Genomic DNA, 24,504 nt, shown 5'->3' on the forward strand with positions numbered 1-24,504 from the left:
AACATCTATGCCTCAGTTAACTGGACTTTCGTTAGATGGTCTTCCCTTAGCCTAACAGATGTTATAAATAGTTTCCTGAAGAAATGCAGTTCAAGATATGTGGATTGGCTTGAAATCTTGTACAGTCGCTTCTACCCTTGTAGGAACAAAACTGTCAGATTTGTGAGTGCCTCAGAGTAGCCCTTGGCCTTGAGCTGATTTAGTCTCCTGTCCCACTGCTTCGTGGAGGATTCCTGACCCCACCAGAGGGCTGACCATGTCTTGCCTTTATCATATCTTCCTGGGAGGACGTCCTCACAGAGGGCCCAAGGGACAGAGAGCTGGGACTCCACAAACCTGTAAGAACAGGTTCATGACTATTTTGGTGCCAGCTTACTAATAAATCTTTCTATGTGGCAGGGTTTGGTTGCAGACTTGCTTGCATTTTGAAACACACCATCTGCTGATGGGGTTGTGGGGGATGAGAGCTGTAGCATTAATTAGACCTCTAATTATTGTAGGCTACAAGAAAATCCCAATAATTACAAACACCCAAGTAGACTTAGGTTAAAGACATCAAAATTTACTGCCTTTTGGGGTTCTAGGCATTCAGGGTTCCCAGTGGGTGCTTCCTGGTCACAAGCAGGGTTCCCTAAGGGAGCAGGTGCAGCTGCTGTGGCCGGTACAAAAAGCAGCCAAACTAACCCCAAACTGGGCCAGCCTCTCTGGCTTCCCAATTGGCTTCAGGTCCAACTGAGCACCACACAGCACCCACCCACTCCACACACATCTCCCTCTCCCTCCTTAACCCCGAGCAACCACTAATTTGGTCCCCATTTCTATAATTTTGTTATTTCATGAAAGTTCTATAAATGGAATCATACACGTTGGAACCTTTTGGATTGATTTTCCTTTTTTTTTTTTCCTCCACTCAGCCCAGTGGAGATCTCTAGAGATCTGTCTGGGTGGGTTCTCGTATCGATAGTCTGTTCAATTTTATGGCTGAGTAGTATTCCATGACATGAATGACCACTGGTTAGTGGATGTCTAGCCAGTCATCCACTAAAAGGCATCTAGGTTAGGTAGTTTCCAGTTTTAGGCAATACAAGTAAAACTGTTATAAACATTTGTATATAAGTTTGTGTGTGAAGAGAAGTTTCTATTTTTCTGGGATAAATGTTCCAGAGAGCAATTTCTGGGGGGTGTGATATTTGCGTAATTAGTTGGTTGGTTTGTTTTTTTAAGAAAACTATCCTATCTCCCAGAGTGACTTTGCCCTTGCTACCAGCAGTAGATAAGTCATTCATTTTCTTCACATGGTCTCTGGCATTTGGTGTTGTCACTCTTTTTTATTGTAGCTGTTCTGATAGGTGGGTATTGAGGTCTCATTGTGGTTTTAATTTGCCTTTCTCTGATGGCTAATGATGTTTACGTACTTTTTTTTTTTAATTTAAAGAGAGGTAGAGAAGAAAACAGCAAAAATTGCATCATCTACTTTCTGTTTCTCTGATGTATGTATTCTTTACTGTTAATGCCCAGAGAATACTTGAAACAAAATGCATGACTAAAGATTGTGTGGTTTCATTCCTCCACCTCTGGGCGGTCCCAGTGGTGCTCCCCAACGTCTGGGATTGCGCAGCTGCGCGTGCTGCTCAGCTCCCAGCTCTGAGCTCTGGTGTGACCAGGGCACCATGCTTCTCCCATCAGTGTTCTTGGCAGCGACAGGTAATGGCATGGAGTTGGCCCTTGGATTAAAATCACTTCGCCAGTTCTGCCTCAGACCAACCAAAAAAAATAACTGCTTTGTCCTATTTTTGAGTATCATTGCATGTTTACCTGGCAGCTTATGGGGTGCCTCATCTTTTCAGTGAGGAAATTCTTCTTCCTAATGTCTCAATTCCTCTCCTCTGAAGTACTCCTGTTGCTCTCTCACCTTATTCTCCTTGACATTGCCTTCAGTGAAAAGAGCAACTTTGAATTAGTTTTATGTTCCCCTGGTCCTTGCTACCCTGCGGCTTGACCTCAGTCCTATAATTCCTGATCCAGCTTTGACTATGCCACGTTACTGTAGTGTGTGTGTGCACAAGACAGAGAGAGACAGAGGTGTACGTAATCCATAGACGTGATTACAAAAAGTCATAAAATGAGTAATGTGTCCCTTATCACTCACATTAAGAATGAGAACATCCTCAGTGTCCTTGAAGCCTGCTATCCGGTCACACATGCCTTGTTATGTGTTCCCCCTCTGTTATCCCCAAGACAGACACATGATCATGAACATCGTGTTAACAGTTTTCTGACTTAAAAAAAAAAAAGTCGTATTACACATGCACGTATCCCTAAACAACATATTGGTTGCAGTGTTTGTTTTGAACCTAATGTCAATGGATTCATTTGTCTTCTGGAATCTGTTTCTTATTGGTCAATCTTATGCTTTTGAAACTCATCCATGCTGATGTGTGCAGAGCACAGTTCATTCATTTTCCGTATTGCGTAATATTCTGTGACATACATATATCCCGGTTTAGTTATACTTCGTTTTTTGGATGGACATTTCGGTAGTTTCTGTTTTTGCTGGTATGAACATTTTGTCCATGCCTCCTGAAGGTCTTGTGCAAGAGTTGAGAACATGCCCTGGGGAAGAATTGCTGGTGCATAGGTTATACATTGTCAACATTACTAGATAATGCCAACTAGCTTCCAAAGTTTTGGTGTCAAAGTTTTATTGACCTCATAAACTGAATGGGGGAATTTTACCTTTTTTTTTTAATATATGAAAAAGATTGTGCAATTTAGGCATTATCCTTTTTTGGGGGGCTATTTGATAGAACTTTTCTGTAAAACCATCTGTCACTAGAGTTTTCTTTGTGGTACAATTTAAAGTACTCATTTATACCATTATCAGTATCACCTGACTATTATTATTGTTACTATTTTTAGTGGTTGTAGAACTATTTGAATTTTTAATTTTTTTCTTGAATTAGTTTTGGAAATTTATATTTTCCTTGAAATATATTCATTTCACCTAAGTTTTAAAATGTATTGGCATAATTTTTTTGTAGCCTTCTCTTCCTATATTTGAAAAAATGAAAGCAGAAAAGGAATTGAGTCCAAGGTTGTCATCTGGTTCACAAAATAACAGAATGTTTAGAAAGTGAGCAGAAATATCGAGAGGTTAGGCGGTGAGGGACACAGCCAGGTCACCCCATAAAAGCAAGTTACACCAGGGCATTTGCTTTCTCCCCACTTTCTCTTCACTTTCTGGAATTCCAATTACTCAGCTGTCATTTATATTTTTTTTCTGGAACTCCTATTATTCAGATCCTGAAATCATCCTCTACTTGTCCCTTTATTTTTCACAATTTCCATTTTGTCTCTGCTTTCCTTTCTGCAAAAGAATTTCATTAAGTTTATCCTCTGTTTTATGGAACTTTTCACTTTTTGCTATTTGCTTTTGAAATTTCAAATTTCTAAGAAATTAAGAATGAAAATTGTTTTTAAGAGATTAAAAATTGTTTCCATTTCTGAGCGCTTGTTTGCACCTTTGTAGAGCTACCTGTCCTTTGTATAGAGTAACAGCTTTTCTTACCTGTCTGGGATATATATATATATATATATATTTTTTTTTTTTTTCTGCTTTCAAAAAACTGTTTTCTCCTTCCAAGTTGCTTTATTTTTCCTGTTTGGCTCTCTATCTTTTATGTTAGCAGCTTTCCACAGATACTCCTTGGTCTGTCTGGGTTGGAGAGCTGGCTCAAGGGGGTGAGAACTCTACCTGGACTGTCTGAGCGTGGGGTGGGTCTGGGTGCTGAGTGTGTGGGGAGCCCCAGGCCAGTGTCTTGTTGTGGCTGAGATTCCCCAGAGAAGAGCTAACCTCCTGCCTAAAAAGGCCTGGCTCTCGTTTTTCTGGATTCAGAACTGGCAGGGGCATAATTTGTGTGGCCCCTTGCTCTCAGAGAGGAATCCCCGTCTTTAACCTGTGGAATGGAAATGGGCACCTGGGGTTCTAACGGTTTCCCCAACAGCTCTTACCCAAACTCCCCCATATAGTTACCCCTTTACCCCAGGTTTGGTGCTGGCAGTGCCTGAGATTTTGGAGGATTTTAATAGTATACATTTTCCCAGTTCTCAGCTTACCCCTTTGCTGGTATAAGACTTGGGATCCTGCCCATACTCTCTAGGAACCAAAAATTTGGGAGTGCTCTTGTCTCTTATTACTCCCTGTGCATTTACGTTTTTCTTGAAAAAAGTTGCTTCCCATTTAATCGGATTTCAGGAGGTAGCAAAATTAACTATTGTGTTCTGTTTCCTCTCTTAACCCCTTTTCTGTATTTTAAATCTCAGCTGGATCTCTAATTATGCCCACCTTTTCATTCCTAATATTGCTTATGGTTTACTTATGACTTCTCTCTTTTTTCTTGATTAATTTTGCTGGAGATTTGCCAGTTTCATCAGTTTTTTTTTTTTTAAAGACTCAACTTTAGAAAGAATGTGACCTGCAATTATTTAGCATATAAACATATCTATTACATCAAGTGTATTATTTGTGTAGATTCAATAGTCTGTATCCTTACCAAATGTGTGGGTATATTATCCAGCAATTACCAAAATGGGAAATTAAAAATATCCTATTCTGATGGTGTATTTTTCAACTCTCTTTGTACCTTTCCTAAGGCTATTTTGTTAGGTAATCCAGGATTGGAATTGCTACATCTTTTTAATACCTGAACTTTTTACTAGTCTTTATTTTTAGTAACAGTGACATGCTTCAGTGCCTGTTTTGATTGACATTAATAAAGCCATGACTTTTTTCTTTTTGGTTGGTATTCACCTTATGTTTCTCCTTTTAGTTTCAACCTTTCTGCGACCTTATGTTTTAGGTGTATTTCTTGAAGATTTCATAAAATGAGATTTAAAAACTCTGCTCTGATATTCTTTGTCTTTATGAGAACACAGTTGTCTAGTCATTTCTGAAATCTTGTAGATTTAGGGTTATAGCCCTTTAGCCAAGTAACTCAAAGGATCAACCAGTATTTTATCTTCAGTGCTGTAAAAACACAATTCTCAAACAAAGTGCATGGTAGCACTTGTTAAAGTTTTATTCGACTTAGTAAGGAAGGATCCAGTAGGAACCCAAATTGCTGATTGCAGAGTGTTTGAGAAATAAGGATTTAAATAGTCCGTTGGAAAGGAATGCGTGATAATATTGCTAAGTTAGGTATCAGATGGTCTAACTTTCTACAGGGTTGAAATGTATGACAGTTACGGTCTATCACCTCTGGGTTAGTTTCCCTGTCAGACTATGAAGTCCTGATAAGTCCTCTGTCCCTAACTTTACTGTCTGTGTGCTGTCTGTACTTTCTTTGGCTAGGGACTGTTAAAATTCTGTAACAGCAAAGCCCCAAAGCATCAGATGAGGTCAAGGCTTCTTAGAAAACATTCTAGGGTGATCTTAAAAAAAAAAAAAAGAAAATTTGGGGTACCTGGGTGGCTCAGTGTTCATTGACTGCTTTCTGCTCAGGTCATGATCCCAGGGTCTTGGGAACAAGCCCCACATCAGGCTCCGTGCTCAGCAGGGAGCCTGCTTCTCCTCTGCCCTCTTCTCCCCCTGCTCGTGTTCCCTCTCTCGCTGTCTCTCTGTCAAATAAATAAGTAAAATCTTAAAAAAAAAGAAAAATCAAGCCATCATCATTTTGCTTGTACTTAAATTTGAGATGAAGTTTTCTTTCACAGTTTAACATGGAAATACAAAATTCTTTGTCAGAAAGTGTGCAAATAGGTTTATTCATTGATAAGGTCAGATGTAACCTTAGCTAAAAAATAAACTAGAACGGCTAAAGGTAGCAGTAAAATAAACTTTTATAAACAAAAAATTAACTTTGGTAGCATGGGTATTGTAAAACTCAGAGCTGGTATAATTAATAAGTAACCGATGGTTGGGAGATGGCGCACCAACTACACTTATTTCCATGAAAATATAGGTCTACCCAGGCAGGTGTGCTCCAGTGTTTTTTATTTTCCTTCCTTCCCTGTTCCTTCCTCCACTCTCTTTTTATTCTTCTTCCTTCTCTTCTTATTCTTTTTTACAGTAGGATTATATATATATATATATATATATTCACACACACATATATATAATCGATGTGTAGTTGACATGTATGTCACATTTTGTTAGTTTCAGGTGTATGACACAATGATTAGACAATTTTATCCATTACTCAGTGCTCACCACAGTAAGTGTACTTGCCCTCTGTCACCATAAGAAGTTATTACAATATTATTCCCTATTCCCAATATTAGTCCCTATTCCCTATTATTCCCTATATTCCCTATGCCATACTTTCCATCTCCGTGACTTAATTATTTTATAACTGGAAGTTTGTATACTTCTTAATCTTCACTTGTTTCACCCATTTCCTATGTTTACTGCAGCATTATTTACAGTAGCCAAAATGTGGAAACAATGTAAGTGTCCGCTAAGGGATGATTGGATAAAGAAGATATGGTATGTATACACAATGGAATGAAATCCTGCAATTCTCAACTATATGGGTGGAACTAGAGGCTTCTATGCTAAGTGAAATAAGCCAGACAGGAAAAAACAAAAACAAAAACAGATGCCATATGATTTTATTTATATGTGGAATCTAAATAACAAAACAAACAAACAAAACAAAAACCAGAAATAGACTCTTTTGTATTTGTTAATCAGGGACACAGAAGACTGAATTGCTGTCATCAATCGGTATGTGGTCCCTCTCTCAATTTCTTTTCTTTCATTCCCATATGCCATTTCTCTTCCTCCCACAAACAAACTTGTGGTTTGATGTATATTCTTTTCCTTATAAGTATTTTTATGAAATGTTTACTGTTTTGTGAATACTTTTTCATTTATGGAAATGCTTCACTAATCCACATACAGAACTGGTTGTTCTGTATTTAGTTTGGGGAAAAAAAGGCTGTTCTTGTTTTTGTAATTTACTTTTCAAAAAGATATGAATTTTTTTTATTAACATATAATGTATTATTTGCCCCAGGGGTACAGGTTTGTGAATCATCAGGCTTATACATTTCACAGCACTCACCATAGCACATACCCTCCCCAGTGTCCATAACCCAACCATCCTATCCCTACCCCTCCCAACCCTCCCAGCAACCTTCAGTTTCATGAGATTAAGAGTCTCTTATGGTCTGACACCTTCCCAATCCCACCTTGTTTCATTTTTTTCCCTCCCTACTCCCCACGAACCCACCACCCTGCTTCTCAAATTCATCACATCAGAGAGATCGTATGATGACTGTCTTTCTCTGAATGACTTATTTTGCTTAGCATAATGCCCTCTAGTTCCATCCATGTTGTTGCAAATGGCAAGATTTGGGGTTTTATTTGATGGCTGCCTAGTATTCTATTATATCTATCTATCTATTTATCTATCCATCTCACATATTCTTTATCCATTCCTCTGTGGATGGGCATCTAGGTTCTTTCCATTGTTTGGCTATTGTGGACATTGTTGCTATAAACATTGGGGTACACATGCACCTTTGGATCCCTACATTTGTATCTTTAGTGTAAATACCCAGTAGTGTGATTGCTGATTCATAGGGAAGCTCTGTTTTCAACTTTTTGAGGAAACTCTATCCTGTTTTCCAGAGTAGCTGTACCAGCTTGAATTCCCACCAACATTGTAGGAGGGTTCCCCTTTCTCTGCATCCTTGCCAACATCTGTCATTTCCTGACTTGTTAATTTTAGCCATTCTGACTGGTGTCAGGTGGTATCTCACTGTGGTTTTGATTTGTACTTTCCTGATGCCAAGTGTTGTGGAGCACTTTTTCATGTGTCTGTTGGCCATCTGGATGTAAAAGACATGAATTTGTCTTTGCTATAGTATAATTAAGTTCAGTTCTCAGTTGCCCAATATTAGGCAAAGCCGTGGAGGCCTTGTATTGAGCCAGTGGAGCCAGTGGATAGGAAAGGGAGGGCTGGGATTGAGGTGAGGCATGTGTGGTGACCATGAACCAGAGAAAGAGGACCTCCTTAAATTTTGCACCTAGGTCCTTTGCTTGCCTCATCTCAGTTTGAGCCCTGGGAAAACACCTAGATCCCTGAGTCGTTGCATGGAGGGAGCTGGTCTGGACTGTCTGGTTCTCTGCAGAAGACATGGTATTAGGAAAAACAAACCTCTTTTGTATTGTGCTACTGAGATTCAGGGCTATTTTGTCTCTCCAGCTTTGCCTATCCTGCCTTACTTACTGCAAAGCAAGAACAAAAACAAGGGAAACACTGTGAATAGAAAAACTAAAACAAGATAGCCAGAGCCAGTGTAGTAAATTTGCAGTCTCAATAAATATGACTTGGTTATATTTCCTGATAAATGACAAACACTCAGAAAGAGCTAAAAAAAAAAAATCCAATGTTAGGTACAGTAAGGTTGAAGGTAAATGGATGGAAAAACATATCTTAGGAAAATGCAAAAAGAAAGGAAAGGAGTGGGAGCAATATCAGTATTAGACAAAATAAAATTCAAGGTAAAAAAGAGAAATGGTCATATTAATAAGCTACATATTATTCATATTGAGCCTATTCTATTTCTGACAATATAACTTCAAATACTGAAAGTAGAAACTGATTGAAAGAGAAATATTTGATGAATTTGCAACCACTGTAGGAGATTTCCATGACTCTTTCAGAAACAGCAGTATCCAGTGTGACCAGTTTTTGAGATAGGTGTCCTTGGCAGGACTCATGGGACACACTCATGATCACAGTTTCCTTTTGTCTCTTTGAACCTGTCCCATAGCTCTTGTTCTTTCTCTGCCTCTGGTTCCGTTACTTTGCTGATCCGTCTTAGGTAAAACAAAGTCTTCTGGTCATTTCCAGATGCGAACATGTTTTCAGGAATTGTGTAGACAGATTAACATGACTTTGATATCAAAAAGGGACAAAGTAGTGTAAGAGAATTGGGATCCAAATTAAGTATTAAGAATTAGAACCCAGCCATTTAAAAAAGAAGGGATTTGGCAAAAAGGAATAGATGAAAATGTTCTCAAATTGATTAAAAATAACTTTCAGAAATAATGGGAAACCTCATACTTTGTGCTGAGAAACATTTTAAGTGTTCTCAGTATGGTAGAGAACAGACCATATATTTGCTTAAGGAGATATTAGCCAAGATAATGAGACCAAAAATATGCAAATATTAGAGAGGAAGGGACAAAACTGTGCCTTGTAGAGAATATCATATTCTTTGGTGAAAGGCCAAGCATTGATGAAGAAACTATTACAATGAATAAAAGAATTCACTTGGCTTGGTGACTGGGCAGAGTTCCTAATCACAAAGAGAAACCTCATTTCCAGCCCTACCTTTTCTATCCACTGGCTCCACTGGCTCAACACAAGGTCTCCACGGCTTTGCCAAGTATTGGGCAACTGAGAACTGAACTTCATTATACTATAGCAAAGACAAATTCATGTCTTTTACATCCAGATGGCCATGAAAAAGTGCTCCATAACACTTGGCATCAGGAAACTACAAATCAAAACCACAGTTTTGACACCAGTTGGAGAGGCACTTCTAGTGAGTTTTTTCATTTGATTCTCAGAACAATTTAATGAAGTATGTCTATTGGTGCCCTCTTTTTGCTAATGAGGAAAGTCTGGTTTGGGTAACTTGTACTCGCAGGTTTAAGTGGTGGAAACAGGAATTGAACCTAGGTATTTCATTCTAGAGTTTCTTCTGCTTTCCATAATAACTAAATCCATGGAAACAACAAATAAATGTAAAGTATCTGCAGGAACACCTAAGTGTCCTCCCAGATCCCTACTCTTTTTTCCACAGTGGAGCATCATAGCTGGAGGAGGCTGGGCAGCCGGGGCATTTCCCAGACTCCCTTCCACCTACGTGGGGCCATGTGACCAAACTGGCCAATGGTATCAAGCAGGAATGATGTGTGTCACTTCTTGGTCAAGGTGATTAAAGGAGGGAATATATCTTCTCTATCCTCTCTTAATCTTTGCACTGACTGGAACTGAACACCTGAAACAGTCTTAGAAACCTAGTGTTGAAGATGGCAAAGACTTTCTCAGCTATGGGATCTGAACAACTATGTGAAATAGAGTTTACTACATAAGACAACCAACAAATTAATTGTGTGAAACCACTGAAATTTTGGATTTCTTTGTGATATGATCTAATGTTATGCTAACTAATTCAAAATAACAAGAAATGTCTAAGATGCATATGAAGAAACTTCTGAAAGTTCTTAGAAACACACATAAGTTTGGGAGACATGGATCCCAAATTTATGGATGAGACAACTGATTACTGTAAAGATCGTAAGATCATAAAATATTATTTTCCCCACCTATCCCTAATTTCTATATACTACTTGACTAGACAATTTTATCATTTGTTTGGAAAGTTAAAATAAGAAAATAAAACAAACACATTTTAAAGAGAATAATAATAACTGAGAGGAATGTCCTGTTCCACATATCAAATATCAAAGCCTATTATAAGACTGTGATTAAATCACAAGTGGCCCTGGAACAGAAATTGGCCAGTAAGTCAGTGAAACAGACCAGGTAGATCATAAACAGATCCATGTACATGTAAGAACTTGGCATATGACCAAGTTAACATTTAAAATCAAGAAGGGATGGATAAATGGAAAAATGTTGTGTAAAAAATTGCCACCCATCTTGAAAAAAATAATGCTGGGTGATTTCACTCGCGTTAGTCTTAAAAACAAACAAGAAAGATAAAAACACCGTAAAGGGTTGTAAGAAAATACACTTATATCTTTGGAGTTAGGGACGTTCAGAAAGAGAATTTTTCAGAAGCTTTCGCAAATATCCACAAACTCAATAACATGAAAATTAATATATAATATATGACCAAGGTGCCATAAAGTAAGGAGAAAATATTTGCTAAATATATAGTAGGCAAATAATGAATACCCAGAATATATTAAAAAACCACAAGACCCCTACAAATTTATAAGGAAACGACAACCCAGTAGAAGAAGGGGCAAAGTGTATACATGTAATTCACAGAAACCTACAAAAAAGTGCTCAGTCCCACTGATAATTGGAAAAATTAAAACAAATTAAAACAATATAGGGATATAATTCATTGACCACTAGGTTTGGAAAAGTTGAAAAGGTTGCTAATAAAAAATACTGGCCAGAGTGTGAAGAAATTGCTATGGTGGTATTTTTGGTGGTACACTTTATTTAAAGGGATGTTATTTTGGCAATACTGTGAAATTTAAAAAGCAGACACTCTTTGATACAATAATTCCACTTCTTCTTCCCTATCTACTCTAGGAATTAATTCCTAGAGCATAAAGAGTTTATAGTAGCAATATTGGTAAAAGGAAAACTTGAAATTAACTCAAGTGCTCACCCAAAAGTGAACTATGGGACACTAGGAAGCAATAAAAAAAGGATCAAGTGGCTCAAATTGGACTGATACAGAGATAGATGTGATATTTAGAAATAAGACACACCATTAAGGCAAAAATACAGTATTTATGATGCCATTTAGGAAGGGTGAAAGGAAAAAGTCCCCGACAAAACGAAGGTGTCTTTTTGTATCTACTGTATGACCGTAGATGCAGGGGAAAAGCCAAGAGGGTCAACACCAAACTGAAGATGGCAGGAGCCTGGGACTGTAGGGTCATATTTTACAAGGGGCTTCTACTTGAGTATGTCCCGTATCATTTACTAAGTTAAAATAGAAAAAAGATGTAAATGCTGTTTCTTCAACCCTGAATGTTTTTATTTGGTTGGTTTGGGTGGGAATTGGTGTTTTCTCTGACATCTCCCTGGGTGATTTGGAAACCCTTGGCTTGAAGATTGACCTACTGGCTATTGGAGATCGCATATGGTCTTTAATTCAGCTTTTTATGTGTTTTCTGTCATATATAATTATGAATTGAAATAAGAACATGGTGCACACTTCTGCAGCACATACGTCTGGGACGACACAGAGCTTAGCAGGGCTCTGCACAAGGATGACATGCAGATTCATGAAACATTCCATATATTTGTTAAGATGGCAGATTTTGTGTTATTAGCATTTTATAACAATTTTTTAAAAATGGAAGTATAAATCGCTTAATTAAAACCACAGAGAAAGATTTTGCTTGACGGGTCCCTTGGTCACTTACTCGAACGTCATCAGTCTCTGGTGAAACAAGGGCTGGTTTTTCCTTTTGGCTTCAGGGAAAACTCTAGCTTTTCTCACCGTGGCAGTTTCGGGTGTGAGGAGTCTCGGCCTGGCTGTGACGGGCACAGCGAGATTGCCTGTCGCTGTGTCATGTTGACACGCAGCTCTTGGCACGCTGCCATTCAGCCCCCTGCATTGAGGCACTACCCACTCTGAATGAGAGCTCTTTCCTGATCTTAGGAAGCCTCGATTTACCCTCTGGTTCCTTATTCTATTTTTTTGTCCTGCTGGGCGCCAGACAACAGAGAGGGCTCAGGCCCATGACCGTGGCCGAGGGAAGTGAACTATGAGAAGAATGTCCTGTGAGGAGGAAGGAGCTCAAAACTTCCTGCAGAAATACTGCTTTGCAACAGGGGGAGCTGCCCTAGAGTTGTTATCTAAACTGTGGTATAACATCTTCCACGTGTTGACTTCCAGCACACATCTGACCCCAGACGTTTCTGACAAGAGGGCTTTCAGATTGCGACTCTGTAGACAACAGCCAGTTAGACTAGTTCTTGGCACCTAATGAACACAAAAATTAAATTACTATTGTCATGTCACCTATAGGTTGGCCCAGTGTGGTGGTTTCGCTCATAAGCCAGAAAACCTTTGTCACATTTAGACCCAGGAGAAGCAAGCACACCATGCTGTGACCGGAGAGCGATGCTCCAACTCACCTTTAAAACAAGTCTTCCCCATCTGCTTATCATCTTTCTCCTTTCTGGTTTTCTCACCCTCGCTCCCAGCTAGCAAGACGAGGACTCAATGTTGTGCTCATCAGCCGGACACTTAAGAAACTACAGGCCGCTGCCACAGAGATTGGTGAGTGACCCCCAGGAATCAGGGAGATGTTTGTGGAGCCCACCAACCAAGTCTGCTTTGTCCTGCCTGGAGGGGCTCCATCAGCATTCCTAAGGCTGGCTGTTCCGGGGGCCTGGGGCATCGACCCCTCTGTGGGGAGCTCATTAGACAAAGTTAAGTGCAGGACATAAGACACTCTAGTGCATCAGGGATTCTTGGGCTAGGAGAAGGAGGAAACAGACTCATGAACACATAGGTCCACTACCTCCTTTGGCCTGTTGACTTCGTCTCCAGAGTTAGTTTGCTGACCCAGAGGTCCCAGCTGCTTTGCTGCTTCTGCTCTTCCCTTCAAAAGCAGGATCTGTTTGGGACTTCATTTCCCTATGCCTGTGCCCTGTTCCTTGCAGGAAAGTGAGGGATGAGGCTGACTGGTGGTTGTCAGAGTTTTTAAAACAGATTTGATCCACGTGCGGCTATGCAGGTTATACATGGTACAACTCCATGAGGCAGCATTTTTATTGCAATGTTTTGTTATTATGACTCACTGTGAAGTGTTCTTAGTTAATAATAATCGTATCCCTCTTTGGATAATTTATCTTAATAATTAACTATTAATTTAGTAATTTGGAATCTCCTTAATGCAAAGGAAGGAGTCTTCAGTTATGAAGACTTGTAAGGACTGAGACAGACTGTCAGTGAATGGCATTGTGTCCTTGAGGGAGGTTTGGGACAGGAGACGGATGTGGGAGGTGTGGGGCTGGAGGCCCAGTGTCCTTCAAGTAGTGAATCCTGCTTTTGTTCCATGTCCGGATATCAAAAGTACTATGACAGGGACTAAGACATTCTTCAGTGTTTCCCTCATAATGATGCTAAGTTGGGCTTTTTTTGTCCTTTTGAAAACCAAGAAGTGTCTTTGGACTGAAAGCACCTTCCACTCCCCAAACTAAGCCTCTGGGAGAAGATCGCTTCTCCCAGAAATACTCAGTTTAACCCCAAACCTGAGCAGGCAGAAGTTGGTGAAGACCTGTTGCTTTTATATCCATGGCAAGCTTCTGCACAAGGCCAAGTCTACATGGAACAGACGGCATGGACATGGAGGGAACAGGGTGTGGGTGTCTTTGGGCAAGCTAGCCTCTCTGAGCCTTAGTTTCTTCCTCTTGAAAATGGGCATAATATCTACTGTACAAGGTTGTAGAGAAGACTAAAAAAGGTACTGTGTATGTAAATGCTTTGTAAATGCTAAAGTGTTGACAAACACAAAGGATTGCTCTGTCTAAGCCAAGGGGACCCGACACTGAACAGAGAAAACATCACACTATAGCCTTACAGCCTCTAGACTGGGGGTCTCAAGCCTGAGCATGGAGCAGGGTCACTGGGAGGGCATGTAACAACAGATCCCTGGGCCCTAGTCTCAGGGTTTCTGGTTCAGTAGGTCTGGGGTGGAGCCTGAGGATTCAAGTTTCTAGTTCAAGTTCAAGTTTCCAATGATGCTGTTGCTGGGGCCTATGGGCCCCACTTTGAGAATCACTGCATTACATTTATTTTGGTGCATGCACTTGTCACCGTATTAACTCTTAGAAACACCAGACACCACCACTCACAAATCTTTTAGCCCATTAAGGGAGCATTGGAGAAGTCCTTGAGCAACGGGCAGATTTGGATTCCATTCAAGAGAAACTGTTGTCTCCAATGCAGAGTGCACTACAGGGAGCAGTGTGAAGATAATACAAGCAGACTTTACCAAAGACAACATCTATGAGTATATTAGAGAAAAACTTAAAGGCTTGGAAATTGGAATTTTAGGTAAGTAAATTGCAAAATGCAAAGCTGATTGTAAGATATCAGTGAAATGATGATCTCAGAGACACTTGTTTTTTCTGTGGTAAACTTGAACTTAACCCAGGACTGTCTTTTAAGCTGTAGCATTCAACAGACTATTACAGCTCAATTCTTCAGGAGCCAAAATTTATTTATGGCTCTAGAATGGATGAAATGAAGATATTTCAACCTTCCCAACCATATTTATAATGTGAAAATGGATTTCTTTCCCCCCCACCGACATGGACATTAGATAGGAGGAGTCTCAGAAACACCTTCCTAAAAAATTAGCTTAGCAAATAGACATTGCTATGATTGATTCATGAAATACTGAGTCAGCATGCTTCTTTGACAATTGACTCTGGTATTCTGGAAACAAGATAATAATAATGATAATATTTAACATTTTTTTCTGTGATAAGATATTTTATAACATACAGAGCACAGTGTAAGTCTTGTACTTGGAAGGAAGATTTGATATCTAAATTTCCTGTTGAATTTTAAAAACAATTATATTTTTTACCAATAAAAGTGTAAATCACATTATTGCAGAAAAACCAAAAAGAATACATGAGCACATAAAGGAGTTATAAATTTCTTTTATTTTTTATTTATTTGTCAGAGAGAGAGAGAATGAGAACACAAGCAGGGGGAACGGCAGGCAGAGGAAAAAGCAGGCTCCATGTTGAGCAAGGAGCCCAATGCAGGACTGGATCCCAGGACTCTGGGATCGTGACCTGAGCTGAAGGCAGTCACTTAACCGACTGAGTCACCCAGGCGCCCCAAGATTTATAAATCTCTTAAATTCCCAATAGCCTGAGATAACGTTTTGGTATATATCCTTCCAGACACATATACACAAATGAAATTTACATACTGTTTTGTAACATTTTTTTAAAAAACCATACACCAGAAAGGTTTCCCCCATGTCTTTAAACTGCTAGGCAGTCGCAGGGTTGAGTAAGCGTGTGGCATTCCACCAGATGGCTGCCCGGCAACCCTCCTGATATGCTCCCTATTATAGGACAATTGTTTTCCCCTCCAATTTCCTCACTGTTAGGAAATCATGTTGCAAAAAAGGGCCTTGTCTATACATTTTTTTCTGTATGTGTTTTCTTAGGAAAACTTCCCAAGAAAAGGAACTTCTGGGATTAAATATGAACATGTTTAACACTTTTAAGAAACTTTTGCTACCGGCTTTTCTGACATCTTTTTATTTTGTTCTATCAGTCAACAATGTCGGAATGCTTCCAAACCTTCTCCCGAGCCACTTCCTTGATACACCAGATGAGATCCAGGTAGGCCTGGGCTCTTGCTGTGGACGATTTCTTCTCAGTGTGGACTGGTCCCCCGGGCTGCGTCATTGCTAGGGCCTATGAAGGAGGGCCTGGGAAAGTGTCCCTGGAAGACAGTCAGGCTGAAATTATATATTCTACATGGATGTCTGTGGCTTCTCTGTTTGCCTTAGTGTTTGATACGCAGGTGAAGGCACCATCTTTCATGACTATCTCTGGAGTGTAGACATCTTCCTTCTTCTCTGCATATCAGGACTTACCTGCCCACTGTCCCATTCTTTTAGGGTTCTGTGTTCTGTTTTAATCTTTTGGGGCTTGGTGTCAGCTCACAAATTTACATCTGTGGTTGTAAGTGGGAGAAGGCCAGTTCTTTGGCTTTCTTGTCTTCCCAGGTCACAAGATTTCTTTCGGCTCCCAGCGTGGGGAAGGCCTGCGATACAAACTGCGTGTGGGGATGTTGCAAGTGGGTGAACCTGATGGACCATGGCTGCCACTGTGGGGTGTGAGGGCATTGAGTGTGCTTTTAACAGTCCTTGAAAGCACTATGGGAAGACTCTTCTCCAGGCCCTGACTTTTGAAATCATGGAGTTATTATACCCATTCTAAACAGGCTGCCATGCTGTTCCCCTGGTCCTAGTTAAGCCCCAAGTCTCCTGCGTGGACCAATAACGCCGCCCTGCTTGGCATGTCCTTGCAAAATTCCCCTCCTCACCCCATGGCTAACCCCTTCTAACTCCCTGTTCCTGGCACAAGTCTGTGTATCTCCATTAAGCAGCCTCTATGCTTGCTTTTCTTTCCCTTTTTATGACTACATTAGTGCTGGCTTCTATCTGTCTCTCCTTTCCTTTCCGTCTGTCCTGGGTGATTCCAGTAGTTTCTCTCTCTGGCATCTTGTAGCTCAGAACCTCTACTTTATATGACCATTCACCTTTCTATTCTCTGTGTTATTGTCTTTTGGGCCCACATAGACTAACCTTGCTTCCTCCATGTTTTCCTTTGAAATACCATGTTTTGAAGGAAAATCCCCCAATTTTGAAGGAATTAATTTGCTTCTATTCAAGATCACATTCTTCTAGAATCCCAGGGGCTATCAGATGTTTACCCGTTGCTGGGGGCACTGTGCGGACACACACTTGGGCCCACTTTGTCCCCTTCTTCTAAGATCAGACAAGATCAGGTGCGTTCAGGATGGTATGGCTATAGACCACTTTGTCCACTTCTTAAGCACTGACTGCTTCTCAAGAGAATTTGTCCAATCCTCTGGCTAATTCGTGTTTGTGATTTTTTTATTACAGAATGTCATCCACTGTAACATCACCTCAGTAGTGAAGGTAAGTAGCCAATATACGTGCTAAATGCCTTAAGACTGTAGTAGCTGTTGAAATCCAGCAACTTGGTAGAATATTTTTCTTCCCTGCAGATGACTTTGACATTGAACTGCACTTGATTGAGAAGCGAGTAGTGGTCTTTTAATTACCTTACTCTGTTTTCATCAAGAAAATACAGTGATAAATTTATTCTTCAGAGTATCTGGATCTTATTTTTGCTTCCAGTTTTGTCACATGTTGGAACATACCAGGCCTGATGACACTGAAACTTATTCAGGATAACAAGGCAACTTGAAAAAAAACAAATACATTCTTCTGGTTTCAGTCTTTGTTAATAGTGGAAAGCTCACTCGGTTTGGAAAAATGACAGAAGGCCTGGTTTGGATTTTCTGGACTTTTGATGTTCAATAAATATTTGTTGAAGGGAAACTCAAGTTTGTGTGTATTCTAATCTCATCTCAACCACTAGTTAGTTGGACAGTATTGCTGCGTAACTGTCTTGAGCTTCAGGTTCTTCATCTGCTATTGAAGAGTGTTGGATTTAAAAAAAAAAAAAAGATTTTATTTATTTATTTTACAGAGAGACAGTGAGAAAGGGAACATAAGCAGGGGGAGAGGGAGAGGGAGAAATAGGCTTCTTGCTGAGGACGGAGCCCAGTGCAGGGCTCCATCCCTAGGACCCTGGGATCAGGACCTGAGCCAAAGGCAGATGTTTAACGACTGAGCTACCCAGGCGTCCCAAAAGAGTGTTGGATTAAGGGATGTGTCAGGTGCCATTCAGAACTCAGGTTCTTTGATTTGAGTCAAGTGTATCAACATTTATAGGCATGGTTATTACAAAAGGGTTCTATATTGTGCCTTTGAATGAATAGACAAAGGTACCCCCTCTGGGCAGACAATTTGGAAAAAGGTGCTGCTTAGGATAAATAAGGCTTTTGGGTGAACACAATGTTTTCCTTTCCTTTGAGTGGGGAGAGACATTCTAACTGCCTATGAGTGAACCCTGTGCTTTCAGCTTACAGTGACTCCCACAGCTGGACACCTTGTTTAGTATACAAAATTCACAACTGTGCATGGCTGTCCTTGTGACCACTCTGATTCACAATAGCCAATCAGGTATGATCCCTGGTTTGGTGGTGCTAGGACCCCAGTTAGGGAGCAGTAGGTCTCATTTTTATAGCTTGGCCTGGCAGAAGAGGGCTTGTTTCCCAAAGGAAAACAGAATGCTATCGAAACAAGGAGGGGGATGGGTGCTGAACCAACCATGTAAAATTATTTTTAGGTGAGTAAGTTGAGTTGATCGTTGGTCATTCTTCCGTAAGGATATTGGTATTGTATAGTTTCCTGCTCAGCTTTTATTGGTACATACATTCTTTTTATGCTGAGCAATCGATAGTTTTTTAAAACCCCAGCTGATGTAATTATAAATTTTATACGTCTAACTGTTGTCTGCTGCCTTACCACTGAAAACTTTCCTGTTATTTTACACATTGATCTTTCAGGCTTGATCCACTTGGTCACAGGGTTTCCCCAATGTATTTGACAACCCTCTGACCCTTTAGTAGAGAATTGCTTTGACTTGTTAAAAAAATTTATATATATATATATATATAAAATTTATATATAAAAATTTATATATATGTGTGTGTGTATATATATATATATATATATATATATATATAGGTAGGTAGGCACAAATTTCCTTAAATAGGGAAGAAAACTAATTAAAGATTAGCTTTCTAAGTACATTATGCCTCAGCTGGCCATGATGGTTGGAACCATGACTAGTATCTCTCAGTTACCCCAAAGGAGCCATCTGGAAATAGTAGAGTTCTCTGTCAAGGGCTGAGATGCAGGAATGAGTTTGTGGGCAAAGGGAAGTTTGGGTAAGAGAATAAATTTTGGGAGATTTGAGACACACAAAGTCCAACGTTATCTCTCTGCTGGAATCATTTGTCAGGTAAGACTAGGATATTCAGTTGGGAGGTTTTGAGGAAATGTTGGTGCTGTCCAACCATGCTCCCATAGTGCCCTTCATGAGGTAGGCAGAACCAAGGGTAAGGTAATGGCAGGATCTACTCCTGCCAAGGGTAAGGTAACGGCAGGATCTCCCCCTCCCTCTAAACCCAGTATTTCAGGAGGTAGACTCTTGCCAGTCCATTCCCCACTGCTGCTCCAAGGCTGTGGAAACATTATCTGGAGGTCCCCAGGTTTGGGCTTAAGGGCTTGGCCCATGATATTGGGGCAATGGCAGGGACAGAGCCCACTTTAGGGCACTCCTCCAGGACCTCCAGACAACACAGAAAAATAGGTAACATTTGTCTTCTGGTCTTTAGCCTCCTTTATTTTTCTGCCCTCCCCATGTGTTTGGATCCTTTCTCCTCAAACCTGCTCCTGAGACAAGGCCTGATGCTGCTCACTTGTCCTTTTGAGAACATTTCGCTGTGTGGGTTTGCCTCTTCCTTAATTCTTCAAAGGGATGCTTTGTAATTATGAATGAAATGCTCTTTTAATGGGCTATTTAATTTCCAGAACTGGTCGGGAATTCGTCTTCCGGGGACAGCAAGTTGGGACAGGGAAAGCACTTCTCCACAATGCTGTCATTCCAACAGATAGACAGACATAGTCTGTCTATGGAGCTATTTCACAGACCACCTGCAAGCTGCTTATGTGGCTCCGGTTGGATTGAGATGTCTAGCCCATGCCTTGTATGTGTATTGTTCGTGGACACTGGGTAGACTTACTGATGTCCCCCTACTTCAAACTCATGGGTGAGGTTTATGATGGCCAACCTGCTTATGCCTGTCTCCCAGAATGAAGAGTATCTGGGGAACCTCAGCGGTGATCTCATGGCCAGAAGCCGTTTTCCATAATTTTACACTGCCTACATTTCCCAGGAAGATGTTCACTTTATGGGGGGAAGAAACCAGAGACCTCTAATGGTTTGCTGTTTGACTAGATCACCTTTAGTTTTTGTCAGACTCTAGTGTTGTCAGAATTACCTCCAACAAGTGTCAGCAGAAATTTCAAGGCCACCTGAGAGATTAAGCTCATTTTCTGGCTTCCTCCAGGACCCGCTTCCCTAAGCCCCACCCACTGGATACTGAGCTTCTTTGTCAGAGGGCTTAACTCTACCCCTTCTCTTATAGATGACACAGCTAATTCTGAAACACATGGAATCAAGGTAAGGTCTTCTTTTGAAAAAGCACAGAACAGCACAGACTCCCTGGCCTGGCGGTTAGCTGACCTGGGGACTTGGGATGGGGTAAAGGGGGGTGGGTGGATAGGCTTCATCTGTCTGCAGCTTTAACCAATGGTAAAACTCCATGAAGGACATGGACATTGCAGGAGAAATTGTAACTTTCTGGACCAGGCCAGCTTTGCAAACAGATACGTGTATTTGAAGGTCAAGTGTAGCATCTACTGGAGGAAGAGAAGAGCCATTTCAGCATACATTTTATTAAAAACATTAACTCATGTTGAACATAAAAGAAACTTCAGAGGTTGGCCTGAAATTTGGTTACTCAAATTTAGTAGTAAAAATCACCACCTATTAGTCCACGGTTTTATTATCCTATTACAACACCCTTTAGGCAACTGAATTTTCTCACGTGGTATTCATTAAACGCAAATGGTTGATAGTTTTATCTTCCCTAGAGGAAGAAGGGGCTTGGCCTTATGGTCTAATTTGCAGTTGCTTGGTTTATCCAGATTGAACTCTTCTATTTGGGAAGGATTAAAGTTACCAAATTTCAAAAGGATTAAGTAAGGACCCTGGAGACTCGTATGAGGGTTCCTGTGTGAGCAGAGGATGGACTGTCAAATTCTGCCCCAGACAGGATTCTGCATTTGACATCTGTCCCGGTGCGGGTCATCTTAGAAGTTAAAAGGGACCTTGAGCTCATGTAGTTACATTTGATAAAGAAGGGTCCCTTGCCTCTTGAGTCACTTCTGATCTGAATTGGTCCTCGGCATTTTGGAGGGGACCTCTGTTGAAGCAGAACCCCTGTTTCCAGTCACCAGCCCTTGATGTCAACTGACTGCTGAGTCATTGCTTGGTGTCGTTATCCAGGCCATGGGGAAGCGCCACTCACAGTTCTGGGGAGTAGAACTCATCTTGCATGTGGAAGCCTAGAGAGGATGGACTTATCCAGTGAAATCACAGGAGCCCCTTTGCTTTCTCTTTCTCTTCGGTATGTGCCATCAGGCAACAGACCATTCAGAACTTTACTTCTTTGTGTTTTAGGCAGAAAGGTCTTATCTTGAACATTTCTTCCGGGGTGGCCCTCTTTCCCTGGCCTCTCTACTCCATGTATTCGGCTTCCAAGGTGAGTGACAACACATGGCCCAAGTTTCCTTCTCCTTCTTTCTCTTGTTTCTCTCACTTGGCATTTTCCTCTGAGGTTGGATCATCTGGCAAGCTGATGGACAGATTGTCCAGGGCCCGTCACCAGATGTTTGGGTGCAGATTAGAAAAAGGCACAGCCCCTGGGCTGATGGAACCCTGCAGCAATACAGTGGGAGAGGGGCAGTCCCCGTGGGACTCCAGGCCCCACTCATCTCCTTGCCCGGAGCCCTGCTCTCTCGCTGCTGGCAAGTAACATTAGATATTTCTTTTGTCCTAGGGGCCTGGCCAGATGTCTCCATGCCCTAGTCCTAAAAACAAACGCTCAGAGAAGGGGATGTTCCCAGGCCAGGAGACAAGGGGGAGCTCTCCCTGGGTAGGATCACTTGTTTGCCCTGGCCCTCGGCATGTATTGATCCCAAAATGTATGTTCCTGTTCATCAAGGGAGTTTTGCCCAGGCCAAGAAACAAAGTCCTAACTCCTATCAGACAAAATGCTGCATTTTAAGGTCAAGCAAGTAGGCTCCCTGCAGTGCCCTTTGAAAACTGAGTAAGTTGCCTCCATGACAAAGGAGGCTCTCCCCTTAGGTGTGTTTTCCTTCTTGCTCCAGGCTTTTGTGTGCACGTTTTCCAAGGCACTGCAAGCAGAATATAAAAGGAAAGGAGTCATCATCCAGGTGAGGTCATCTGCTCTGGGTCATTGGCACAGGAACTGTGGTGCTCCAGGGAGCTGGGGTCTCCACCTCCTGCAGGTCTGGCTGGGCAGACATGGTTAGGAGGGAGTGTCTGGAGGACACCCCGGGAGTTCCTGGGACCATCACCGAGGCAACTGAGCCACCCTTGGGCTGCCTGCTGCTGTCCTCACCCATGCCCTGGAGAAGGAACTGGGGCAGGGTGAGTGGGCCCTGCCCCAGGACAGAAATTGGGGTCTTGTCTAACCACCCTTTATTCGCTGACCCAGGTACAGGAGAAAGGCTTAGGTGGGAGGAATTGTGAAAGGAAACAAAAGAAAACTGAGCAATCGATCTGAGTGGGAACGAGGCAGTGGGTAGAGGTTGGGGTACTTTGGGAGCTGGTCATCTGTGATGGGCCACGAAGACCCCACGCAGTGGTTTTTGAGCAGCTGGGGAAGAGGCACTTGGCTTCCTCTTTCACTGGCAAGGCCCATGGTCATTGTGGAGATGACCTTGTCCCAACTGTCAGCCGGGCTGGGTTGTCACAGCCATTGGTAGTCTCACGGTGTCAGTGACATGCATGGGCTTGGTTCGGCAGCATCGTTAGAGCAAAGTGCTTTCTGGAACCTGGAGTAAACAATTTGCAGACATTTTTTGTTCCTGTTTGGGAAGAAGTTTTATGATCTACTATTAGGAATAAAAAGGCACACTCACACTAAATCTTTAAAATGATGGCTGTACATACTGATGGTGTCGGCTCTGCAGGCTGCAGTGTGTAACTGCTTATTTTTCTTAGCACAACAGGAAAGATGATCAGGAATGTGTCACTCCTGGCTCCTCACTGAAGTGTGAAAGTGGGAATCCAAAGAGCTTTAAATGTCTCCAGCTTTGGCTGTATGTATTAGAAAGAAGCTTCTCACTTAAAGTTGCCAGATAAAATACAGGACGTCCAGTTCCATTTGAATTTCAGACAATAACTTTTTTTTTTTTTTTTTTTTAGTATCAGTGTGATGAAGTTCTCGAACCTAGGTGAGGTTCAGTGGGGTGAGGTTCGGAGCCGACGGCTAAAGAAAGAATTCTTAAGACGTCTCTGGTGCAAAAAGGTGGTTTATTAGAGCACGGGGACAGGACCCGTGGGCAGGCAGAGATGCGGCTGCCCCGAGCCTGTGAGGAGTGTCTGGTTATATACACAGGAGTTGGGTAGGTGAGGACAAAGGGGGTGATGTTAGTCTCTTAGGAATTTTAGAAGCAAGGTCTGCAGGACCTTGAGGGGCTAGTTATTGTTGGGAGAAAGGTTATTTATTACTAGTAATAAAAATCTTCTTGTGAGTCCCTTTAGATGTGTATCAATGGGCCATATGCTTGGGAATGATTCTTAACATTATCTTGGAGATCTAAGATAAAGCTTCACATTTCTCCTATCAAGTGTCCTAGTTAGTGAGATTTGGGTTTAGAAGAAATTTAACTTTATTTACATTTCTTTTTACCTCCACCTCCTTTGGTTTCTTATGGAGGGGAGGGTGGCATTAGGGCTTGAGGAACTGAGTTATGTGTCCTTGGAGATTGGGCTACTGATAAGGTAGCTTCTTTGTTTGTAAATCTCAGGGACATTTGCAAACAAAGGGAGACTCCTGCCTTACAGGACTGTGATCTCTGCAATATAACCATTTGTTCTTCTTACAGGGCAGTCAGGGGTGCCTGAGGAATGTCACACATATTACTAAGGGGAGTGGGTGGAGAGGGGGTGCAAGGCGCCAGCCCCTGCTCCCTCCTCAGCCAGCCTCCTGCTCCCTCATCAAGTATATCCCATGCAATACTTGGGACATATTATACTGAAGTTTTTTTCCCTTGACTATCTGGATTTCACTTTTAACTGTCCTGCATTTTTATTGTTAGTCTGGCCAGTGTTCTAAGAGAGAATTCATGTCCTCAGTTATCCTGTGTACATTTGAACCCGCTGACTTCTGCATTAGTGACAAACCAGAAACCAGTTTTTCTGATTCACAGCTCTGTGCCAGTTCTCTGCCTTTCCAGTGCTCTGTTGTCAG

General features: G+C 41.4%; 1 protein-coding gene and 1 pseudogene across 2 annotated transcripts in view; both read left to right on the forward strand.

The window, feature by feature from the left end:
• Positions 1-24,504, forward strand: part of HSD17B3 (hydroxysteroid 17-beta dehydrogenase 3) — a 40,541-nt gene that overhangs the window by 11,285 nt on the left and 4,752 nt on the right. Inside the window, exons 3-9 of one of the 2 annotated variants that reach the window (XM_044264336.1) lie at positions 12,942-13,017; positions 14,692-14,799; positions 16,045-16,112; positions 17,405-17,440; positions 20,587-20,621; positions 21,684-21,765; positions 22,394-22,459. In XM_044264336.1, the coding sequence (XP_044120271.1) occupies positions 12,942-13,017; positions 14,692-14,799; positions 16,045-16,112; positions 17,405-17,440; positions 20,587-20,621; positions 21,684-21,765; positions 22,394-22,459 (471 nt within the window). The remainder of the gene's footprint in view (positions 1-12,941; positions 13,018-14,691; positions 14,800-16,044; positions 16,113-17,404; positions 17,441-20,586; positions 20,622-21,683; positions 21,766-22,393; positions 22,460-24,504) is intronic. The other variant, XM_044264337.1, reaches the window with a different exon arrangement.
• Positions 11,936-12,033, forward strand: LOC122917902 (annotated as a pseudogene).

Source organism: Neovison vison, chromosome 9 (assembly GCF_020171115.1).
Source record: "Neovison vison isolate M4711 chromosome 9, ASM_NN_V1, whole genome shotgun sequence".
Lineage (NCBI taxonomy): Eukaryota > Metazoa > Chordata > Mammalia > Carnivora > Mustelidae > Neogale > Neogale vison.